At 38.3% G+C, this 21,009-nt stretch overlaps 1 protein-coding gene across 10 annotated transcripts in view; it reads right to left on the bottom strand.

The window, feature by feature from the left end:
• Nucleotides 1-6,516: 6,516 nt before the first annotated feature.
• FER (FER tyrosine kinase) overlaps nucleotides 6,517-21,009 on the bottom strand; it is a 438,558-nt gene continuing 424,065 nt past the window's right edge. For all 10 annotated transcript variants that reach the window (XM_058538168.1, XM_058538214.1, XM_058538222.1 and 7 more), the window contains 2 exons: nucleotides 11,966-12,088; nucleotides 6,517-10,781 (listed from right to left, as the gene is read on the bottom strand). In XM_058538168.1, coding sequence (XP_058394151.1) covers nucleotides 10,639-10,781; nucleotides 11,966-12,088 — 266 coding nt within the window. In that variant the 3' untranslated portion in view covers nucleotides 6,517-10,638. The remainder of the gene's footprint in view (nucleotides 10,782-11,965; nucleotides 12,089-21,009) is intronic.

Here is a 21,009-nt window from a genome sequence, read left to right as displayed (position 1 = left end):
AAGAAATCACTAGGTGGAGAGGGATGTACAGTGAAGTGTAGGACTTTAAATACCATGAGAACTCCAGGGAATTTCAGGGATGCTGTTCATCCATCCTGGGGAACTGAATTTTCATCAGAGAGCCAACCTTCCTTGGTGATGGATGGCCCTGGTCCCAACTAACTGAAGTCAGTAAAAGTACAGGTTGTTTGGGATGCTGTGTCAGAAATCAAACCTGCTGGAGATGAAGATGCAACCTCAGACAGACAATTAAGAGCTATGATGAAAAGGAATTCACCAACGGCCCAGGAACACACAGCTCTGGTCAGATGGAGTGCAGCAGAAGCAGGAAGGTTGAAGAGGGTTGTATGGATTCATTTTGCCTGTCCTAAGAAGCCTGGGGGCTGTCCCACAAACAGTAAACACTTACTTTTTTTTTTTCTGGTGAGAAAGATTCGCCCTGAGCTAACATCCTATGCCAATCTTCCTCTTTTTTTTTTTTGTACGTGAGCCACCACCACAGCATGGCCACTAACAGACAAGTGGTATAGGTCTGCACCTGGGAATCGAACCTCAGGCTACCAAAGTGGAGCGCACTGAACATAACCACTAGGCCACCGGGGCTGGCCCACACACGTGTGTTTTTGAGAGGTGGGTGGTTGACTCTTCTAATGCAAGATCAGAGATGAGGAGAGGGCTTGGTTTAATGCAGGGAAACCCGTGTAAATAACAGCATGCCTTTTAGAAAGGTTATTGATTTGCTGACTGAAGGGTAAATAGAAGCCCAGCATCTTGGCTCTGTGACCAACTCAGGCCTATACAAGAGCCAGGCAAGAGTGCATGCCTGGAGCTGCTATGCAGCAGCCTCCGCCTTCGGCTTCTCTTTCCAAACATCCCTCTCAGCCACCTTTCTCCCCTAAATCCTTTTGTTATGTCTAAACAAATCCTGTTATGAAACAACAACAACAAAAGACTCTGGCAAACAGCCAATCCACACAGAGAACTGGGACTTGAACTACATTTCAGTTTTGATTCCTAAACAGAGGAAGCGGTGACTGGACTGTAAGCAACACACACCCATTATCATCAGAACTCATAAGCTTAATTACAGAAAGCTAATAATCTTTTTTTCACTGTTATATCCCTGGGAGGACAGTTACCATGGAAATTTCTCCTTCCTTTTCTTCTACTTAGAGCATATTTATATGGAATAGGAAGAGAAATATAAACACAACGGAAAGATTAAAGAAGACAAGGCACAGTTTGCTATAAATATTTTACATTTATTATAAGAATACAGTAAAAAAAAGGTTCTGCAAACCTATGAATGGTAATTGGTCTATTGGAAAAGAAAAAGAGGCTATTTGAAAATGGTCTAAGTTTACAAAAATGATGAAATCATGTTTTTAAAAAAGTAGTAAACAATTTAAAAATATCCTACAATGTTAGCCAAAGTTCAAAGTGTATTTCTTCGGAATGTAAAAACTAACAAATAAATAAGTGTTAAATACAGATCTGAGTTAAAAATGGTAAAATACAGACAACTAACTGCTTTATATATTTAGCTTTCATTCATTTTCAGACTTGTTTACAAAGCCAGATAAATTCACCAAACGCCTTGTTTGTATGTTTTACACTTGACCTTTTTATAAGAAGCACCCTATTTCCAGTGTTTCTTTTATCCACTTCACAAATATATTATTTTAAAACAAAAACAAAAAAGATTTAAAGGTGCTTTAACCTGACAACATTGGCACTAAAAGGAAACTCTGTAAACCACAGGGGTGCTTTGCTCAGAAAGATGCTTGCAGATGGTACATCTACACTACGGAGGGCTGAGGGCAGACCCCACTCCCACCCCATCATCGCGAACTCATCTTCTATCAAAGGAAAGAGAAAGCAACCCAGAAAATCACATTTCTACAACTGCTCACTGTGCACCTGTGCCAGGAAGCTGGCCTTTGGCCAGTGGGCTGCCCAGTCTAATAGCATGGGCACCATTTGTACATCTTGTCTTCGCTTTCAATTTGCTTGGGTTCCTGAAGAAGTCGGGGCTGTTCTTAGGACTTTGACATTTTGATTTTCTTCCCCTGCCTTTATCTGGCTTTTCCTAATCCTATGTGATTGTATGGCTATGAATTCAGAGAGCTCCAATCTTTTAGGGTACTCACCAAACCAGACCAAGAAAAACACATATAAAGAAAACCATAATGTAAAGTCAGCAGAATTCACACCACTGCCAACTGCCACTATACTCATGTTGCTTAATTAGGCCATCTTATTTAATATATTTAAGCATAAATATAAAATCTATAGATGTCTGACTAACAAAGCTGTTTCAGTGAGACATCTCAATGCTCTATGTAGGAAAAGGATGAATAGAAATGGCCTATGAAAAGAGTGCTCCTGGCCATGGGTCCACGTTGAGAGTCTGATTATGTCACAGGATGGTACTGGGCACTGACATTTCACACAGGGAAGTGAACTGTTCATCAAGGGAAAGGGAATTCCATGTCTTTGGCCACTTTGGTCATGAGTTTGGAATAACCAAGCCCCCCCACCCCCTCCAATTCCTCTTTATCTTTGATTTTAATGTGATGCTCAGAATCTATACCTGGGATTGGATTTAGAATCATAGAATTATAAAATATACTTGTTATGGGGAATCAGGTGAACCTTCTGGAACCAATCTCTTTGACATGAAAGCCAAACTAGTCAATTCCATTAAAACGTGTGTATTTTCTGTACATTGTAAGTGTGAAAGGCCTAGCATCTAAAGAGGAATTATGGCAAAATTCACCTCTGTTGGAATTGGTCTTCTGCTTGCAGCTGAAGCAAAACAATTCAGATACACAGGGGATGGGCCTCCACAGCATTCTATAGTCCAAATATAAGAACTGCTGTTCTTTGGGTTAGGAGAAAACATTCACAGTCATATTAAGCATGGCTCTGGGCACCACGCCCTCTGCATTTGCTTACAACACTCTGGCATATCTTAAGAGTGGCAGGCAAGTTTATTTCTACCAAGTCCAATTATTTGTGAAAGGAAAATTCCTACATAATAGGGTATTTTGCACCCTCCCCTCCTTCCGTGTTTAAAAATTAACAAAAGCATGGATTAGGGAGCTGGCAAAGACTGCCAGGATGATCCTTTTGCATAGGATCTCAGTAATAACAGATTCCAGATGCCTTTTCAGGTCTTAAGGTTCTGAATCCAGGGTACTTAGAAATTTAGGCCCACACTGTGGGGGAGGGGAAGCATTTGGTTTTTTACTTCAAAAAGATTGTTCAGGCAACTCAAAAGAAGACCCCAGGTTGCACAATTTGACAAGAGCTACATGAAGAAAATATTAGTAACAAGTTTGGACGCATACACTTCACTTTTCATACTCAGATTTTTGTTGCTCCAATGTAGGAATTGGGATTTCTTTTTTATGGCCATCTTACACTTACCCTGTGTTGCTCAGAACATTGACATTTCCCATTAACATCTGTCCTATGCTTTCAAAATAAAGTTTTATCTCCTGTGACCGGATGAATTGCCTAGATGGTTATAGTTTTTGCAAGAGTGTTTTAAGTGAGCACATAGGGGTGAAGTGATTTCTGTTGTCTGCTTTGATGGTTGAAATGTGGCTTCTTAGCATGTCATTTTAGGATCTGCTTTGGATAGCATCTAGATGTGCTTATTCTGATACTAAAGACGTTCTTAGCAAATAGGAGAAAGGTATGATGTTTGGCTTTTTAGGAAGGGTACTGCTTTGGGAGAACTGTAGAGTAGAGCTGATGTTTTAACACAATGGTGCTGTCGGGTCTATATATCTAGGTAGATTGGCTTATTTTACGTAAGGCTTCATATTTACTACCCTCTTTTCTGAAGTTATGGAAAAACTCTTTAATATTGCACAATTGAAATACTTTTAGACATTTACCGACAAAAGGAGTGTGAAGGAAACAACCAAAAATATTGGCATAGAAGAATGGAATGGAAAAATTGAATATGTCCATGGGTTTAAGGTAAAGTGATCATTGTTAGTGTTTTAATACTTCTTTGGAGGTAGGTCACCTAATGAGCTTATTCAGCCAAGTCCACAGGCTGCTTTCCTGGACACACTGGTTCACAGCGGTCTTTCTGTCCTGGGAAATTTCCCAAGAGCCTCTATTGATAGTGCCGCTTGTCAAACACATCTGCCACCTAATTGTCCTGTCTCCACCATAAGGACTTCAACTAGGCTTTCTTTGTATTCTAAGCTGCCTCTACCACAGGTCTTTCACATAGTGGGTGTGTAGTTGGCCTCTGTAAATGGAAGCCTGGGAGTTCCCTAGAAAGCGGGGGGCCTCCTGAGCACCAGAGGAGAAACTCTTTGGTCTAGGCCAATTATGATATTATCTGATAAAAGCTGATGATAAAGGATTTTCTGTTTTAGTAAAGTAAGGATTAAGAATCTGAATATGAGAAAAGGAAATACTAACCAGAAGGAAAACAAACAAAAACAAAAAAACAGAAAACCAGCACCCAGCATGGTTCCCTGCACCTGACACGGCAGATGTTCAAGAGAAGTTTCCTGAATGAATAAAGCTGAAGGAAAATGTATTACAAAACTCTGCTACCAAGGTCATTACTATCACTTACAACATTTTATTACCTTGTAGAACACTTATATCTGCTGGCCTCAATGGTAATGTTTCGGAAGATAGTTTAGACATTCAAGATTTGAATCTTTTTAGAGTGAGTCATAAATATTCTTGTTTGGGGGCTCATACAAGTTTTCTGGCAAGAAGGGAGGCTATATCTGTCTTTATCTTCCAAGCATAGACACCTGCAAGATCTCTTTTCTTTAACAAAATAAAATGTAGGAGTTTGCACAGCAATTTGCCTCCAATGCTGGCTGTCCCAAACATATGTGTGCCATTACTCGGCTTCCCACTGCTTAGGGAGTGGGCTGAACCACTGTCATGTTTGCAGCCTTACAGAAAAGCAGAGCAGGATAATTCTCATTCAACAGTGGCTACCTCCTGAGATTAGAGGGAGTGTAAAGAAAATAAAATCAATATCCAATTCAATGCCCTTTAAGAAATGTTGTAGAGACTTGAGAGGCATGTAATATTTAATAACATGCAGCAGGAAGCTCCTCAAAATCCCCTTGGAGGATTAGCTTTCCCTAACTGATACCGCGTTTCTTTGTAGGGAGGTTAGCTCTTGAGTCACTCTGCGTTGGTACTTTGTTCTTGCCCTTCATGTCCTTCAGTCTTCCTTGTTGGATGTCTCTCTCTCTGCCTTCCAAGTCTAACCTCAGCCATACTGCACTTTCACTGGTTTTAAGATGTTTCTAAGCTTCCTTTCCCTCAAAAGATACTAGTATAAAGACAAGGAACATGGCTAGTTAATTGGTATTTTCCTAATTCCCTGCTGAATTCCATGTTTCTCCAGAGAAGAGCTCATCTCAGTAAGGTCCCTCTGGGGGTAACTCTAGGAGCCAATTAGTTAACATCAGGCAAAGGAGAAACAGGGCTAATCTAAGTGTGCTCTCATTTAGGAGACGAGCCCAGGTTGAGCCCCACTACAACCAGAGATTTCTAGTAAGGTATGAATAATCAGTGATCTTAGTTTAAGAAATAGTAACTATAACTAATGTAAATGTAAAGAGATGTTTAGTCTCTTTTAAAAGTCTAAACACATATGACCAAACCCATGAGTTGGCAGGACAATGAGTGTAAGTGTCATCCAGCACAGAATCATCTCTGAGCTAGGGGTATCAACTGCTCCAAATGCAAGGGAGAGGGGTGTGGTTTGCTCACACTAAGGACCACACGCTGGCAAGTGACCTCTTTTGCTTCTTTTGACTCCAATATCTTTTAAATTTTCTACAGGAAAGGATCTGGCCTGGTGGCACTGTTTTCTTCGGGCTTTCTAGTGATATTGTTCAAGTCTTCGTGCCACTTTAATTATTCCACACTCTCTGTGGGGCTCCATCATCCTGCCTTAGAATAACTGGTTCTTCCCTCCTTTGCCTTTGTAGATGCTTGCCCAGCTCCTTATTAACAGACATACTGAAGCCTATGCTCATTACTGCTCTGTGGTTTAAAGTGACTAGGAATTTAGTACAGCAGGATTTTTCTACCACCCAAGAATCTCAGCCCTTATTAGGCAGCTAAGTGAGTCTTAATGTCTACACTCAACAATTCAAAATTTAATCTTTGAATCAGTATGAGGCAGTGGGATGGTTTTCAAGGGGTAACAAATATTTCCTTAAATTATGACTAAGATATATAGTTTATACACCTTCTGTATTATAGCATTATTTTTTAAAGGAGAATTTTATGAGACTCTAAGACTGTCGATTACCTCCTTCAAGCAGGTAATCTCGGTACAAGAAATCTTGACTTTTTAAATCAGAGTATTTTCTTTTGCAGAAATTAATATGTAGTTCTGGATTGTCCCAAATAATATAATATTCAAACTTGATATGAAGCTAATCAAAACAGAGAAAAATAAATAAAATTAAAATATTAAAAAAATTTCTGGTATATATAAGCAAATCAGAGTAATAAAAGAGGTAACACTTTATTTTAATGGCAAACTTTCACGCTAACTTAATAGTACAATGGAAATGTAATATAAACTCATTTCATATAAAATCTTTGCTCCCATTTAATTAACATATTAAAACATAAAGAAAACGTCTTTTTCAATTGTCTGCCCCTTTGTTGTTCTGTATATTTTGCGTTATTCTCTGTTTTGTGTGGGGGCTCTGACCTCCTAAATACAAAAGCCAGTCTTTCCATGACTGAGAACAGTGCTTATGGACAGTCAATTCTGTTGAAGAAACATCTAACATCAATGGTGTGATCAAGGGAGTGTATGTAAAAAGAAGAGGCCTGAGGCAAACAACCCCTTTTCAGAAAGTATCAATTAATCTCACTTCGAAGGACACACGGCCACAAAATAGTGTATCCAGAGTAAACTAAGTAAGGTTTTCAGGTACTCTTAAAAGATCTGATGACTCACAAGAATGAATTAGAAAGCAGAGTGACTGAGATATCTCTGAAGGACAGCGACATATGATCCAGACATGTATTTTTGCATTCTCATATTTATGTTTACCTCACTACAAGGTCCTCAGTGTGTGGCATATATTATAATTAAACAGTTTCTTCTTGACACACCAGTGTTGTGAAGCCATAGTTATTTTAGTGGTATTAGCCAAACTTTACATAAAACCATATGGCAAACTAAAACATGAGTATAACATAGACAAGAAAACCATATCATGGTTTAAAGGAAATTAAGACTATTTCAATGACTAAACATTTTTTTTTTTTTAAATAACCCTCAAATGAAAAACAATTGTGAAATGTGCACTGAACAATAACTAATACAATTAGGCTCATGTTCTATATTGATCTGTGGTAGGATGTTTCAATAATGTATTTGTGATAAAACGGTGAATTGTGGATGAAGAACTTTATTGCCTATATTAAATTTGGGAGATAAAAGAGAAATGATAACATGAGACCTTTCACTGGGGACCCAGAGGCAGGATGGGCTATTGAAATAAAGCCTCTGATTTTGAAAGTTTAAACAAAACTTGTTAATCCTTTATTATTATTTTCCTGGAAAAGAAAGGATATATTGGCTTTGGGAAGTAACCTTAGATTACATGGAATACAAAATTAATTTTAGGTTTCACATATTGGTAATAAACATTAATTTGACATTAAAAGATTTCCTTCCTTGAAAAATGATGAATTACCTAAATATTTCTCATAAAGACTCCTTGCTGATTCAAGATAGAAAAATGCAGGTGAGAGTTAGACTGCCTGGGCTTACCTGCCCCCTACTCCATATTCATACATTTAAGGAATTATGACAGGAACTGTATTGGAGTGATATATGCACCTCCTGGAAAATCCATTAACAACACAAAGATTTGTGACCTGGCTTAATTACATTCAGACCAGTAGCAATTTTGGTTACAACTGTTTTCTTACTAAACAAGCCATAGAATTTTGTATATTTCTGAAGCTTTCTTTCCTACATTAACTTGCAAATTCAGAACAGTATTTATATGTATGCTTTTTGGGTATGGATTAACCTCCTAAAGTACATAATTCCAATAATTATCAGTGACAGAAGGGATGAATAAATTATGCTTCAAGCACAACAAAATTAACAGTAAAAATGGTTTGCATTAGTTTTTCTTAATGCATGTGCCTATATTAAATTTAACATTCTATACAACTGATATGATCCTGAAAGACTCCCAGTGACTTATTAATCCTGAACTATACAATTGCCTGCTTTGGGAGAAAAAATAAAACAGAATTTAAATGCTGCAGATGTCACGATGTTTTGAAAAGCTTCTTTAATTTAAGCACAGAGTTTTGATGTGAATTGCAAATTCTAACAGCCTGGATGAGTGAAATACCAATGCATGTTCATTCTTTACACCAGAATGAAAAGATTAAGCTTCAGGTCTTGTTCACAAAATTAAAGCCAAAACCATCATTTTCTCTCCATGCTGAGAGCTTAGCATTGAGGCTGCCAAGTGATGGGAGGCTGTTTTCTTTAAACAAAGAATATGTCGGAGAGATTCACTTGGAGATACTGATGAAGGGTGGAAATGTCCCCTTCTTATTCTTACTTTTGCAGGCTGGCAAGTGCCTGAAGACCCCAGAACTTAATCTTAATTCACGAGTCTGTGCTTTGATTTATCACAGTATATGCCATCAAAAGAAGGTTCCATTTATTTATATTTGACAGAAGGGAAACAATGCTGATTAAAAAATAGTTGCTTTGTATATTGCAGTATATTTTTGAGGGCAAGTTTATTATGCTTTCATTTCAGTCTGGATGTAATGCTCATTAAATGTGTACAAAACTTGCAAGGGGATTAAAATGATAGACACAAGCCATTTTTCTGTCAGTATTATCCTCTATACTCTTTAAAGTACTGGGTGTGAGTCCTGTGCAATGATATTCATAGGCAGCAAACAGCTGGAGAGGGCAGGAGGAATTTTCTATACTATAAACTCTTCCAATGAACGTAGACCAAATAATCACTAAGATGCTATTTATCTGGACACAGGCCTGAGCACTTAATAAAAGCTCCCAAGCCCCATTTACCCCTGAGCATGACCATCTCTTACACACATATTTATCCTGAGAGGCAACTATATACAGAACACGGGGTAAGTTCCCTGGATGCAGCTAAGATTCAGCTCAACAGAATCCTAGTTTTAACTCTGTGTTATGTATTATCCATATGAAACATCTCCAGAACTGTACTCACATACCTGTCAGCAAATGACAGGGATTTCCAGGCAGCAGTATAAGGGTAAATGAAGGGAAGAGAGGAAATAGGAGGGCTGTCCCTGTGTCCTTCTCCTCAATAATGCTCATTTGACTTCTCAACTGTTTACTCCATTCACACCTGCCTTGCATCTTGGTAGTAAAAGAGAGAGAGAGAGAGAGAGAGAGAGAGAGAGAGAGAGAGAGAGAGTGTGTGTGTGTGTGTGTGTGTGTGTGTGTGTGTGTGTGCGCGCATGCGCACGTGCACTTGTGTACGTACACATGTGAATGTGTTTATGAACTAGGATCATGACATTCTGACAGCTCTGAAAAGTGGTACAAATGAAGAGCATTAAATTCTGGGATGTCTTTCTCTGAAGGGAAGGTATTTAACCAAAAGTATGCTGTTATTTCTGTGGACTTGTGCTTTGCAGTTTCTCTAAAAAAAAATTTGTTGCCATTAAGAAGGCTCTCTCTGTGAACTCCTGAAAACATTTCTTAAAACCTTTCTCGTGAATTCAGACCATGAAATAAAACGGGAGTGTGTGTGTAAAGGCATAACTCTGATGAGAAGGCAGATTTTATATTTTCTGTTTCTTCTCTTCTCTGATCACTACTCTGGCTGCTCCTTTCTCCAGACCACTCCCCTGTTCAAATTGACTTCCTGCGGTCACAGCTCTCTAAAACATCCTTTAAAAGCTGCTGCCTCAACTCTAATGGTGTGCTCTCTGAGGACATTTCACGCATCATTTTCTGATGCCCGGACAAAGGAGGAGGGAAATGACAGCCTTAGTAATAATAAAGGAGTGTGATGATTCTTACACTGTGCTTATTTCTGGCAAGAAAGAAAAGAAAAACTCTAGGAGGTCCAAATAATTCCCAAAATAAAATGATGTTTACAAATGTAATCTTGCCTTGGCAGAGCAGAAAGCCAACCGTGGTTGGAATGTGTCCTGCCAATACGGCATTACCAATGCAGCCTATAGCACCAACTGAGTGGGGTCTGCGGCATGGGACAGCAGCCCAGGAACTGTGCCTGAAGTAGAAAACCTCTGAGAAACGTGAATGGTCCCGGTGTGAAAAAGAGAGCTGTGTCATCTCTCATTTAGAGCCTGTGCTTTTCTATGTACAACGGCCTGAAATGGTAGGATTGCTGTGGTGAGCTAATCAAGCCCTTGGTAGGACTGTCTGTTTCTTGAATGCACTTGCCTTTGACTTTTTTTTAAATGGCACATATTTAAAAAAACAGTTAATAAAAAAAATAACCTTAGAAGACTGTTGCAGGTAACGTGGTATGAACTCATTGTTAACGAGAAGAACGAGATCATCAGCTGCAGGACCGAGTCCTGAAGGCTGTTGTACTTCTGTCACTATGTGACTTTCCTCTTGATGACAGCAAGCTCTTTCTGCAGTTCACTGAACTTGGGGCGGTTTTCAGGTTTATAATCCCAACATTTCATCATAATTTTAAAAATGTCCTCTGGACAATGCTGAGGGGCTGACATTCGGTATCCTGAAGACCCAAGAGAAGAACAGAGAATTTAGAATGGAGATAAGATACAAATATTCACACAGGGCATTATGCAGTTTATAAATTTTGGTATCTTATGTTGTAGGTGTAACAGGAACAAAAAATCCATTTCAGGGCAATCTGATTTTTTTTCCCTACAAGTGATACAGAATTCAATATTACAGAGCCAAAGAATTACCTTCTAGTTCAAATAACTCATTTTTTTGGTTTGTTATAAAGTCTGATGTAAGATACATCACATACAAATGCATATTTTAGTTGCTCTAAGTATTTGCTTTTAGAATTTGCTTTTAGATGCTGTGGGCAGAGTTTTAAAAATCATCTCTACAACTCAGGTTTTTGAAGATGAGGAGAGGATGAGGATTTTATAAACACTAATTCAAAAGTGAAATAAAAATGAATATGAGTTATATTTCTTTGCAGCCCGAGAAGATTCTTATCTTTAATTCAAAGTTGTCTGGCGGTGTCCCAGGAGCGAGCTGGGTAGTGTGTAAGTGCCCTTGCATTTGCCTCAGGAAATAAGATATCTGTGAGAGGTAGAAGAAGGTACGAAGGAGCTAGAAATTCATCTTCCTACACCCATGCCCCTCTTGAGGGGCCTGACGCTGGGGCACTGCCACTTTTTCAAAAGCATTCTTTCTGTTGAAAGCGGTGGGCTATGCAAGTGCGTGCTAGGCTGTCACCACCACCTTCTTATTCCAATCTCTGGTCTGGGAACACCACTGGGTGTCTTCAGAAGTGTTACAAAATTCTCAAAAACTTCTTGCTGAAGTCTAACTACATTTCAATTTGCAGTAATATTAATGGTGTTTATTTGGTATAGAATAAAAGACAGGAGATTGAGGAACACTACCCTATTACCCTTGAAGATACTGAATGGCACAACCTTGATGATGTCATGCCAGGCAGGGGGAGTGGAAGGAAAGCATATAGCTCTGTATTTTTAAAGTGTTAGAATCTTTTAGTTTTCTTTTGTTTGTCGGTGTTTCTTGTATAAGAGTCACACCATCCATGGGGTTCAAAAGCAGATTTATCAACGCCTCTGCTCTCTATTTACATTCCCAACCACTATGTACCTTCCTCCTCCCAGGAAAGCCGCAGACACAGCATCAGCCCTGCCCCTGGAGGCTGGATGTGAACACTACCACCCCGCGTCTTTGGCTCACCTCTCTCCACTTGTTCCCGTGCTTGCTGATTTGTCATTCCAGGGTATGGGCAGACCCCTAAGCTAAAGGTCTCCCAGAGGAGGATGCCAAAGCTCCACACGTCACTCTCAGAACTGTATCTTCCTGGAGGTGAACAAAACCATAACCAGGTCAGTGGATAAGTAGGTGAGCATTTCTGGTTATGTCTGTCTGTCAGTCACATTAACATAGTTAAACTTACCAAAGGAACTCAATAACTAGTGATCTTATTCTCTTCACTAGTTTTACTTTCTAGGACTAGTAATATTACTAATTAAATGAACAGTGTTCAGGCTGCTAGTTTTACCAAATCAGCTCCCAAATCACTTTCCCCCACCACAAACGAATTTTCAGCCAGCACGCAAGCTTACTTTCCCTGTGGTATCTAAATGAGATGAGTGGTTTATATAAAAAAGATATAAATTTGTACACATCCATGCCTAGGAAATTAAATAAGTTGGATTTCTGCAAATTTGTCTTCTGCCTGCATCATTTTCTTTCCACTAAAATTACAAACAAACTTAAAGCAATAAGGAAAGTTTCTTAACTTCAATTTTTTATTCATTACTGTTTACAGATATTCTCACATGCTTAAAGGTCTCATTTTCTCCACTGCTAGTTTCATTTACGGAAAGTACATTTTTCTGTGTGTTTTGAATAGAGTAGAAATTAACATAGCTGGCTGATAAAAACAACTTCTTTAAATTACATGGTGCCTTGTTTTGTCAAAATATCTTGGTGCACCTGTTTTAGTGAGCTACATAAGCTAAGCTCTCAGGATTTTTGTTTGGTTTTGGTAGTCTTTTGGAGAAGCACAGAGAGAAAAGCCAACACAAGATACCTTCTGGAGATGGATGTGAAACTAAGGAGGGGAAGCAGAAAACTCCTTTCCAATCTCCAAGAGGCTAAGAATTTCAAAAACTTTCCCAACATATTTGTACTTTTATTTAAATTTTACATGTAGGGCATATACTGTCATAACTAAACTCCATTTGCTGTGGTGCTAAAGGTTTCTTAAATGATTTCATTTCTATTCCCCTTGTAGCTTCCTGCCTTAACTCTCCCATTCCAGGATTTATAAATGCTCCTCTTCTAAAAATGTCTTGTTACTTTAAAGATGGCCTATTCTCTTTCTTGAAAAAAGGAAAATGAGAATGAGAGTATGCCTGCACTATGGTAACTGCTCTGACGTCAGAGTTTGGAGTGCACTTACTGATTATCATCTCCAGCTGTGTGAATTAGCTTCCTTCTGAGTAGACAGTAATTATGGACATTCACTCTGCTGTTTGGTAGGAAGATGAGTTTTCTTGTCTGCGTATCAACTCTTTTTATGTTTGGCACCCAATAATTTAATACTTTTCATGAAAGTCATTCAATGGCTACAAGTTAAGGCTCATTAATTCTTTAAGAAAGTACAAAGTATACAGAGTCTAATATCTTCTTTGTAAGATAATATCTGGGCAGAGATCAAGAAAGAAAGGCATGTTGTATATAAACCAAGCTCACACTGCAGAAGTGAAATCTTATAACCTAACTTTACAATCTTGACCTTGGAACCCGGCTTCACTTGATAATTTTTATTTTTTAATTTATTTTTTATTTACTTTTATTTTATTGAGGTATAATTCACATATAACATTATATTAGTTTCAGATGTACAACATAGTGATTTGATATTTGTATATATTGCGAAATGATCACCATAATGTCTAGTTAACATCCATCACCACACATAGTTATAAATCTATTTTTCTTGTGATGAGAACTTGTCAGATTTACTCTCATAGCAACTTTCAAATATGCAATACAGTATTATTAACTATAATCACCATGCCGTACATAACATCCCCAGGACTTATTTATTTTATAACTGGAAGTTTGTACCTTTGACCTTCTTTACCCATTTTGTCAACCTCTACCTCTGGCAACTACCAATCTGTTCTCTGTACCTATGAGCTTTTTTTAGGTTTTACATACAAGAGAGATCATATGGTATTTGTCTTTCTCTGTCTGACTTATTTCACTTAGCATAATTCCCTCAAGGTCCATCCATATTGTTGCAATGGCCAGATTTCATTCTTTTTTTTATGGCTGAATAGTATGCCATTGTACACATCATGTGTGTAATATTCTATATGTACACACACACACATATATGTGAATATATATGTATATAAACTACAATTTCTTTATCCATTCATCCATTGATGGACACTCAGATTGTTTCCATATTTTGGCTATTGTAAATAATGCTGCAATGAACATGGGGGTAAATATATCTCTTCAAGATAATGATTTCATTTCCTTCAGATATATACCCAGAAGTGGAATTGCTGGATCATATGGTAGTTCTATTTTTAATTTTTTGAGGCACCTCCATACTGTTTTCCACAGTGGCTGAAGCAATTTACATTCCTACCAACAGTACACCAGGGTTTCCTTTCTCCATATCTTCACCAACACTTGTTTTTTATCTTTTTGATAACAGCTATTCTAACAGGTGTGAGGTCATATCTCATTGTAATTTTGATTGGAATTTTCCTGATGATTAATAATGTTGAGCATCTTTTCATGTAACTGTTGCCCATCTGTATGTCTTCTTTGGAAAAATGTCTATTCAGATCCTTTGCCCATTTTTTAATTGAATTGTTTTTTTTTTTTGCTATTGAGTTGTATGAGTTCTTCATATATTTTGGATATTAACCCCTTATTAGATATACGATTTACAAATATTTTCTGCCATTCAGTAGGTTACCTTTTCATTTTATTGAAGGTTTCCTTTGCGGTATAGAAGCTTTTTAATTTTATGTACAGTCAGGTGTTGCTTAATGACAGGGATATATTCTGAGAAATGCGTCATTAGGCAATTTCGTCATTGTATGAACATCATAGAGTGTACTTACACAAACCTAGATGGTATAGCCTACTATACAGCTAGGTTATATGGTACTAATCTTATGGTACTACCATCGTATATGCAGTCCATTGCTGACAGAAATGTCATTATGCAGCACCAGACTGTAGTCTTACTTTATTTTTGCTTTTGTTGCCTTTGCTTTTGGTATCAAGTCCAAAAAATCATCTCTAAGACTGATGTCAAGGAGATTACTGCCTCTCTTTTCTTCTAGGAGTTTTATGGTTTTAGGTCTTACATTCAAGCCTTTAATCCATTTTGAGTTAATTTTTGTGTATGATATAAGATAATGGTCCAGTTTCATTCTTTTGCACGTGGCTGTCCAGTTTTCCCAATACCATTTAGTGAAGAGAATTTGTATTCTGCTTCTTTTGGATGGAATGTCGTGTATTTATCTTAAGTCCATCCAGTCTAACGTATCATTTAAGGTCAATGTTTCCTTATTGATTTTCTATCTGAATGATCTATCCATTGATGAAAGTGGTGTATTAAAGTCCCCTACTATTACTGTATTGCTGTCTATTTCTCCCTTTAGGTCTGTTAATATTTGCTTTATATATTTAGGTTCTCCTATGTTGGGTGCATAAATATTTACAAACGTTATATCCTCTTGTTGGATTGACCCTTTACCATTACGTGATGCCCTTCTTTGTTTCTGATTATATCTTCATTTTAAAGTTTATTTTGTCTGATAGAAGTATAGCTACCCTAGCTTTCTTTTGGTTTCCATTTGCATGAAATGTCTTTTTGCATCTCTTTACTTTCAGTCTGTGTGTGTCCTTATATTTGAAGTGAGTCTTTTGTAGGCAGCATACAGTTGGGTTTTTTTTTTTAAATCCATTCAACACTCTATGTCTTTTGATGGAAGAATTTAGTCCATTTACATTTAAAGTAATTACTGATAGGTACGTACATATTGCCATTTTGTTAATTGTTTTCTGACTCTTTTGTAGTTCCTCTCTATTCCTTTATTCTTCTCTTGCTCTCTTCCTCTGTGACTTGATGACTTTCTCTAATGATATGCTTAGATTCCTTTCTCTTTGTCTTTTGTGTATGTACTATAGGTTTTTGCCTTGTAGTTACCATGAGGCTTATGTATAACAATTTATATTTGTAAAAGTCAATATTTTAAGTTGACAACAACTTAAGTTTGAACAAATTCTAAAGCTCTACATTATTATTCTCCACCCCCCCATGCTGTTTTTGATGTGAAATTTTACATCTTTTTATCTTATGCATCCCTTAACTAACTGTTGTAGAAATTTTTACTATGTTTGTCTTTTAACTTTCATACAAGCTTTATAAGTTATTAATCACTGCCTCTACTATATATTTACCTTTACCAGTGAGATTTCAACTTTCATATGTTTTCTTGTTCCCAACTAGCATTCTTTCTTTTCAGCTGAAGAAGTACCTTTAACATTTCTTGTAAGGCCAGTTTAGTGGTGATGAATTCCTTTAGCTTTGCTTGTCTGGAAAACTCTTTCTCTCTCTTCCAATTCTGAATCATAACTTTGCTAGTTAGAGTATTCTTGGTTGGAAGTTCTTTTTCTTTCAGCACTTTGAATATAGTGTGCTAACACCTTCTAGACTGCAAGTTTTTGTTGAAAAATCTGCTAATAGTATTATGGGAGTTCCCTTGTATGTAACAAGTTATTTTTCTTTTGCTGCTTTTAATATTCTCTCCATGTCTTTAACTTTTGATATTTTAATTATTGGTTTGGGTCTATTTAGGTTCCACTTATTTGGAACTCTCTAGGCTTCCTGGATCTAGATGCCTGTTTCCTTTCCAGGTTAGGGAAATTTTCTGCCCTTTTCTCTTCTGTCTGTCTTCTGGGACCCCTATATTGCGAATGTTAGTCCACTTGATATTTTAACATAAGTCCTTTAAACTACCTTCACTTTTTAAAATTCTTTTTTCTTTTTGCTGCTCTGATTGGGTAAGTACCACTGCCCTGTTTTCGAGTTCACTGATCCTTTCTTCTGCTTCATCTAGTCTGTTGTTGAACCCTTCTAGTGTATTTTTCAGCTCAGTTATTGCATTCTTTAGCTCTGTGACTTCTACCCGGTACTTTCCTATATTTTCTATCTCTTTGTTGAAGTTTTCACTGTGTTCATCCATTCTTTTCCTGAGTTCAGTGAGCATCATTATGACTATTACTTGGAACTTTTTATCAGGTAATAACTTATCTCTGTTTCATTAAGTTTTTTTCCTGAAGTTTTATCTTGTTCTTTCATTTGGAACATATTCTCCTGCTTCTTCATGTTTCTTGACTCTCTGTATTGGTTTCTATGCATTAGAGGAAACAGTCCCCTCTCCCAGTCTTGAAGGAGTTGCCTTGTGTAGGAGATGAACCTTGTCACTCAACCCTGCCCTAGCTCTTGGTTGTCTTTCAAACCTTTGTGATTGAGCACACAGCCTATTTTATTTTTAATGGCTTTTGGTAGTTAAGAGCTATTAAAGTCATTAAAGGTGTGCCAGCACCTGTCAGTATCCCAAAGGGGAGAGTCTTGGTCAGCACCTAGATTACACGTTGATTGGAAGCCAGACCCTCAGGCAACAACTTTTAAAGTTGCAAATATGTACAGTCCTGTGAGATTGTAAGTGTAAGCCCTGCTGACCACCAGAGCCAGGCGATCTGGAGGTGTTCCCTGGGCAGCAGTTCCAAAAACTGGGACTCCAGACGAGTGTATAATTTCCTTTCTGGGAGATATCAGTGAGCTGTAGCAAGGCAGAGGGTGAGAACAAAGATGACTTCCGCTGGCGTATGTTCTTTGAGAGGAACTCTGTAGTCCCCTAGATGTGTGCTGAACCTGAAGCCTGACCTTCAGGCCCAAGTTCCAAGACAGGCAAATAGGTCTCTTTCAGTTTGCTGTCTATTCAGTACCCTGGGGGTGGTAGCTACGAACTGTCTCTGACTGTTACAGTCCTGTGGGACCCAGGAATACAAGACACGTTTGCCACCAGAGGCAGGCAATCAAGGGCTATCCCCTGGGCAGCAGGCACAAAAACCGGGGCACCAGATACGTGTATAAGCTCCCTTTTGGGAAATATTGGCACCCACTAGCCTCCATCCCTGGACGGCATCCCGGCAGGCCCTCAGATGTCTGTTAAATTAAATGCCTGCTCCTCAGGCTGATGCTTTAAGATTAGCAAATAAATCCCTTTCACATAAAGTCTGGGAGCCTCTCCATTGGCTGTTTCTGTGCTGGCCCCTAGGGTGGGTGAGTCCGAGTGCACGAGCCCTTTAAGAGCCATTTCTCAGTTTCCCTGTTGTATTCCAAAGCTAGATGTTTTGAGGGCTCATGTCTCAGGTGCAGGTCTTAAAAGCTGGGGTGCCCAATGTGGGGTTCAAACCCTTCATTTCTCAGTGAGAACCTCCACGTTTTCAGTTCCCTCCTGATTGTGGGTTGCCACACTGGGGGTTGAGTTTATGGTGAGATTGTGTCTCAGCCTCTCCTACTGCTTTGATGTAGTTTTTTTTCTCGTTTGCCCAATGAGTAGAAGTTGCTCAGCTAGTTTCTAGGGTTTTTTTTTTTTTTAGAGGGAATTGTTCCATATGTAGCTACAGATTTGGTGTGTCAGTGGGAAGAAGTGAGTTCAGGAAGTTCCTATGTTGCCATCTTGAACTGGAACCTTGTTGAATAACTTTAATGGGCTAAGAGTAACTTATAATTGTATAGCATTTTGCTATTTTTCCATCTCTCATTCGATCCTCACAATACCCTTGCAGAGAAAAAGTACTATCATTCTCATCTTGCAAATTAGAAAATGTAGGTGCACAGAAGCAGACGGCTTGCCAAGTTCATGCAACTATTGACATAACTGGTTGGGAAACCTAGTCCTGATGAGTGATCCAGGACTCTTTTCACTATAAATCCTACCTCCCTCGCATTTTGGAGCACTTAATTACATCACACTAATTAAATTAGAGGATGCATCGGCCCAAATTCCCAGGTGACAGATGAAAAAGTTTCTTTTAATAATTGATAAGTAGATTATTTTATTTCTTAGTTGGAGATCAGTGTCCTATTTGCCCCCAAAAACACAGTACCTTTGGTGACAGCTGTGCTGAGGATGGTGGCAATACATGCTGAAGAGGCTAGCAAGTATGCTATCATTTTGTGTTTAAAAAAAGGAGGAGGAGATATATACCAATAAATGGCTGAGAAGAATATAAGAATATGATAAGAGTATTTGCCTCTAGGAAGGGGAATTATGTGGCTAGAGGCAGGCATGGGAGAGGGGCTTACATTTCATTGTAGGCCCTCTACTATTGCTTGATTTTTAAAAAACCAAGTATATGTACTATCTTTTAAAAATTAAACAACATTAATGACAAAACAATGATGCAAATAAGTTTAATTCTATGTCCCTAAGCCAAAGTTTCAGAGAAGTTCCTTAGACTTCATGTTTTTTCCACCTACCTTGACCCCACACTTCTTGGAGACTTGGGCAGTATTTTACCTACTCTGAGGCAAGAGTGATGAAAAGTCCCTCTGAGGGAGAATGAGGCAGAATCTTACCACCAATCATAAAACAATATTTTCATAAAACATGAAAAAAGTATAATGAGAAATAGGACTTTCATAAGATACTTATATTTTCTTTTTGTTAAAAAAAATGCTAGGGGCCCTGGCTCAGTGGTGTAGTGGTTGGCTCCGCTTTGGTGGCCTGGGATTCGTTAGTTCAGATCCTGGGTGTGGACCTACGCACTGCTCATCAAGCCATGCTGTGGCAGTGTCCCACATGCAAAGTGGAGGAAGACGGACACAGATGTTAGCTCAGGGCCAATCTTCCTCAGCAAAAAGAGGAGGATTGGCAATGGACGTTAGCTCATGGCCAATCTTCCTCACCAAAAAATAAAAAAATGCTAGGATTTAGAGCCAATCTTCAGTAATTTTAGTCTGTGAGAACTAAAACAACTTCTCAGGGTTGCTATGAGACTTGTAGACTCTCAGGAACTCCATCAGTGCATCAGGTAATAAATACTCAAAACTTCTTTCTCAGCTACTGTTAAAATCTCTCCCTCTTTGTCATCTAAATTGTTCTGCATTTTATAAAGTTAAGACTGCCAAAAAATGTCCCTTACTGCCACTCAAAGATCTTCATACCTCTATTTATTACTTAAAAGGCTTAAGTCTGGCTCTTAGTGATATCTGGAATTAGAATTTTAATTTGTAAATACTTTAGTCACCTTGAAATTCAACCAAAATACTCTTTGATTAAAAGCCAGAATTTTACTTCACATAATTGCTTAACAGTAAGAAGACTTTTTTTTTTCTTTTGCTGAGGAAGATTGGCCCTGAGCTAACATCTGCGCCCATCTTCCTCTATTTTGTATGTGGGACACTGCCATAGCATGGCTTGATGAGCAGTGCGTAGGTCTGTGCCCAGGATTCGAACCTGCAAACCCCAGGCCACTGAAGTAGAGCACGTGAACTTAACCATTGTGCCACCAGGTCGGCCCCTGAGAGGACTTTTAAAGGCAATATAATGAAGAGAATCTGGCAAACAGGGTTAAAGACAAATTCTAGAGAGCTGGATTTTACTGGTAAGCCTTTAGGGTCCCCCAAGTCCAGGTCCAGCTCCCTTATAGGGATGCTGTAAGAATCAGTAAGAAGGTGCTTAACAATGTTCTTTCATCTAAAGAAAACCTCTCTGTAAATACAAGGGTTACAAGCCTAACTTTTATCCTGTGATTGTTCTCCTTAGGAATATAGCCTTAGAGTAATAATGATAACCACCCCAGAGAAGAATCACTATGGAAAACAGCAGGGCTGCTGTTTCCTCTAGATTCTGAGGAATAGCGGAATCAGTTTGGGATCACTAGAAAACTCATAAAAGCTTCTCTTGCTAGCACTTGGAAATACAAACTAAGGGTGAGGATTAGTATCTGTGGAGCGTTAAGTTTAAAAATGTCATTTTTGGGAACTAGAACAGCTTAGTCAATTTCTCATAATGACAACTACCTACTCTTATATAATCCATTGTATTGTTGGTATGCAAAATACAAACCAGATTCTGGTGCCTGGATCTGCCCCAACTAACTTCCAAACCAATTACATTCCAAAGCTTTATCTGGAAAACATTTGGTGGTTCCTCAAAAAG

The sequence above is a fragment of the Diceros bicornis genome, chromosome 1 (assembly GCF_020826845.1).
Source record: "Diceros bicornis minor isolate mBicDic1 chromosome 1, mDicBic1.mat.cur, whole genome shotgun sequence".
Classification (NCBI taxonomy): Eukaryota; Metazoa; Chordata; class Mammalia; order Perissodactyla; family Rhinocerotidae; genus Diceros; species Diceros bicornis.
This window is presented reverse-complemented; position numbering and strand designations above follow the sequence as displayed.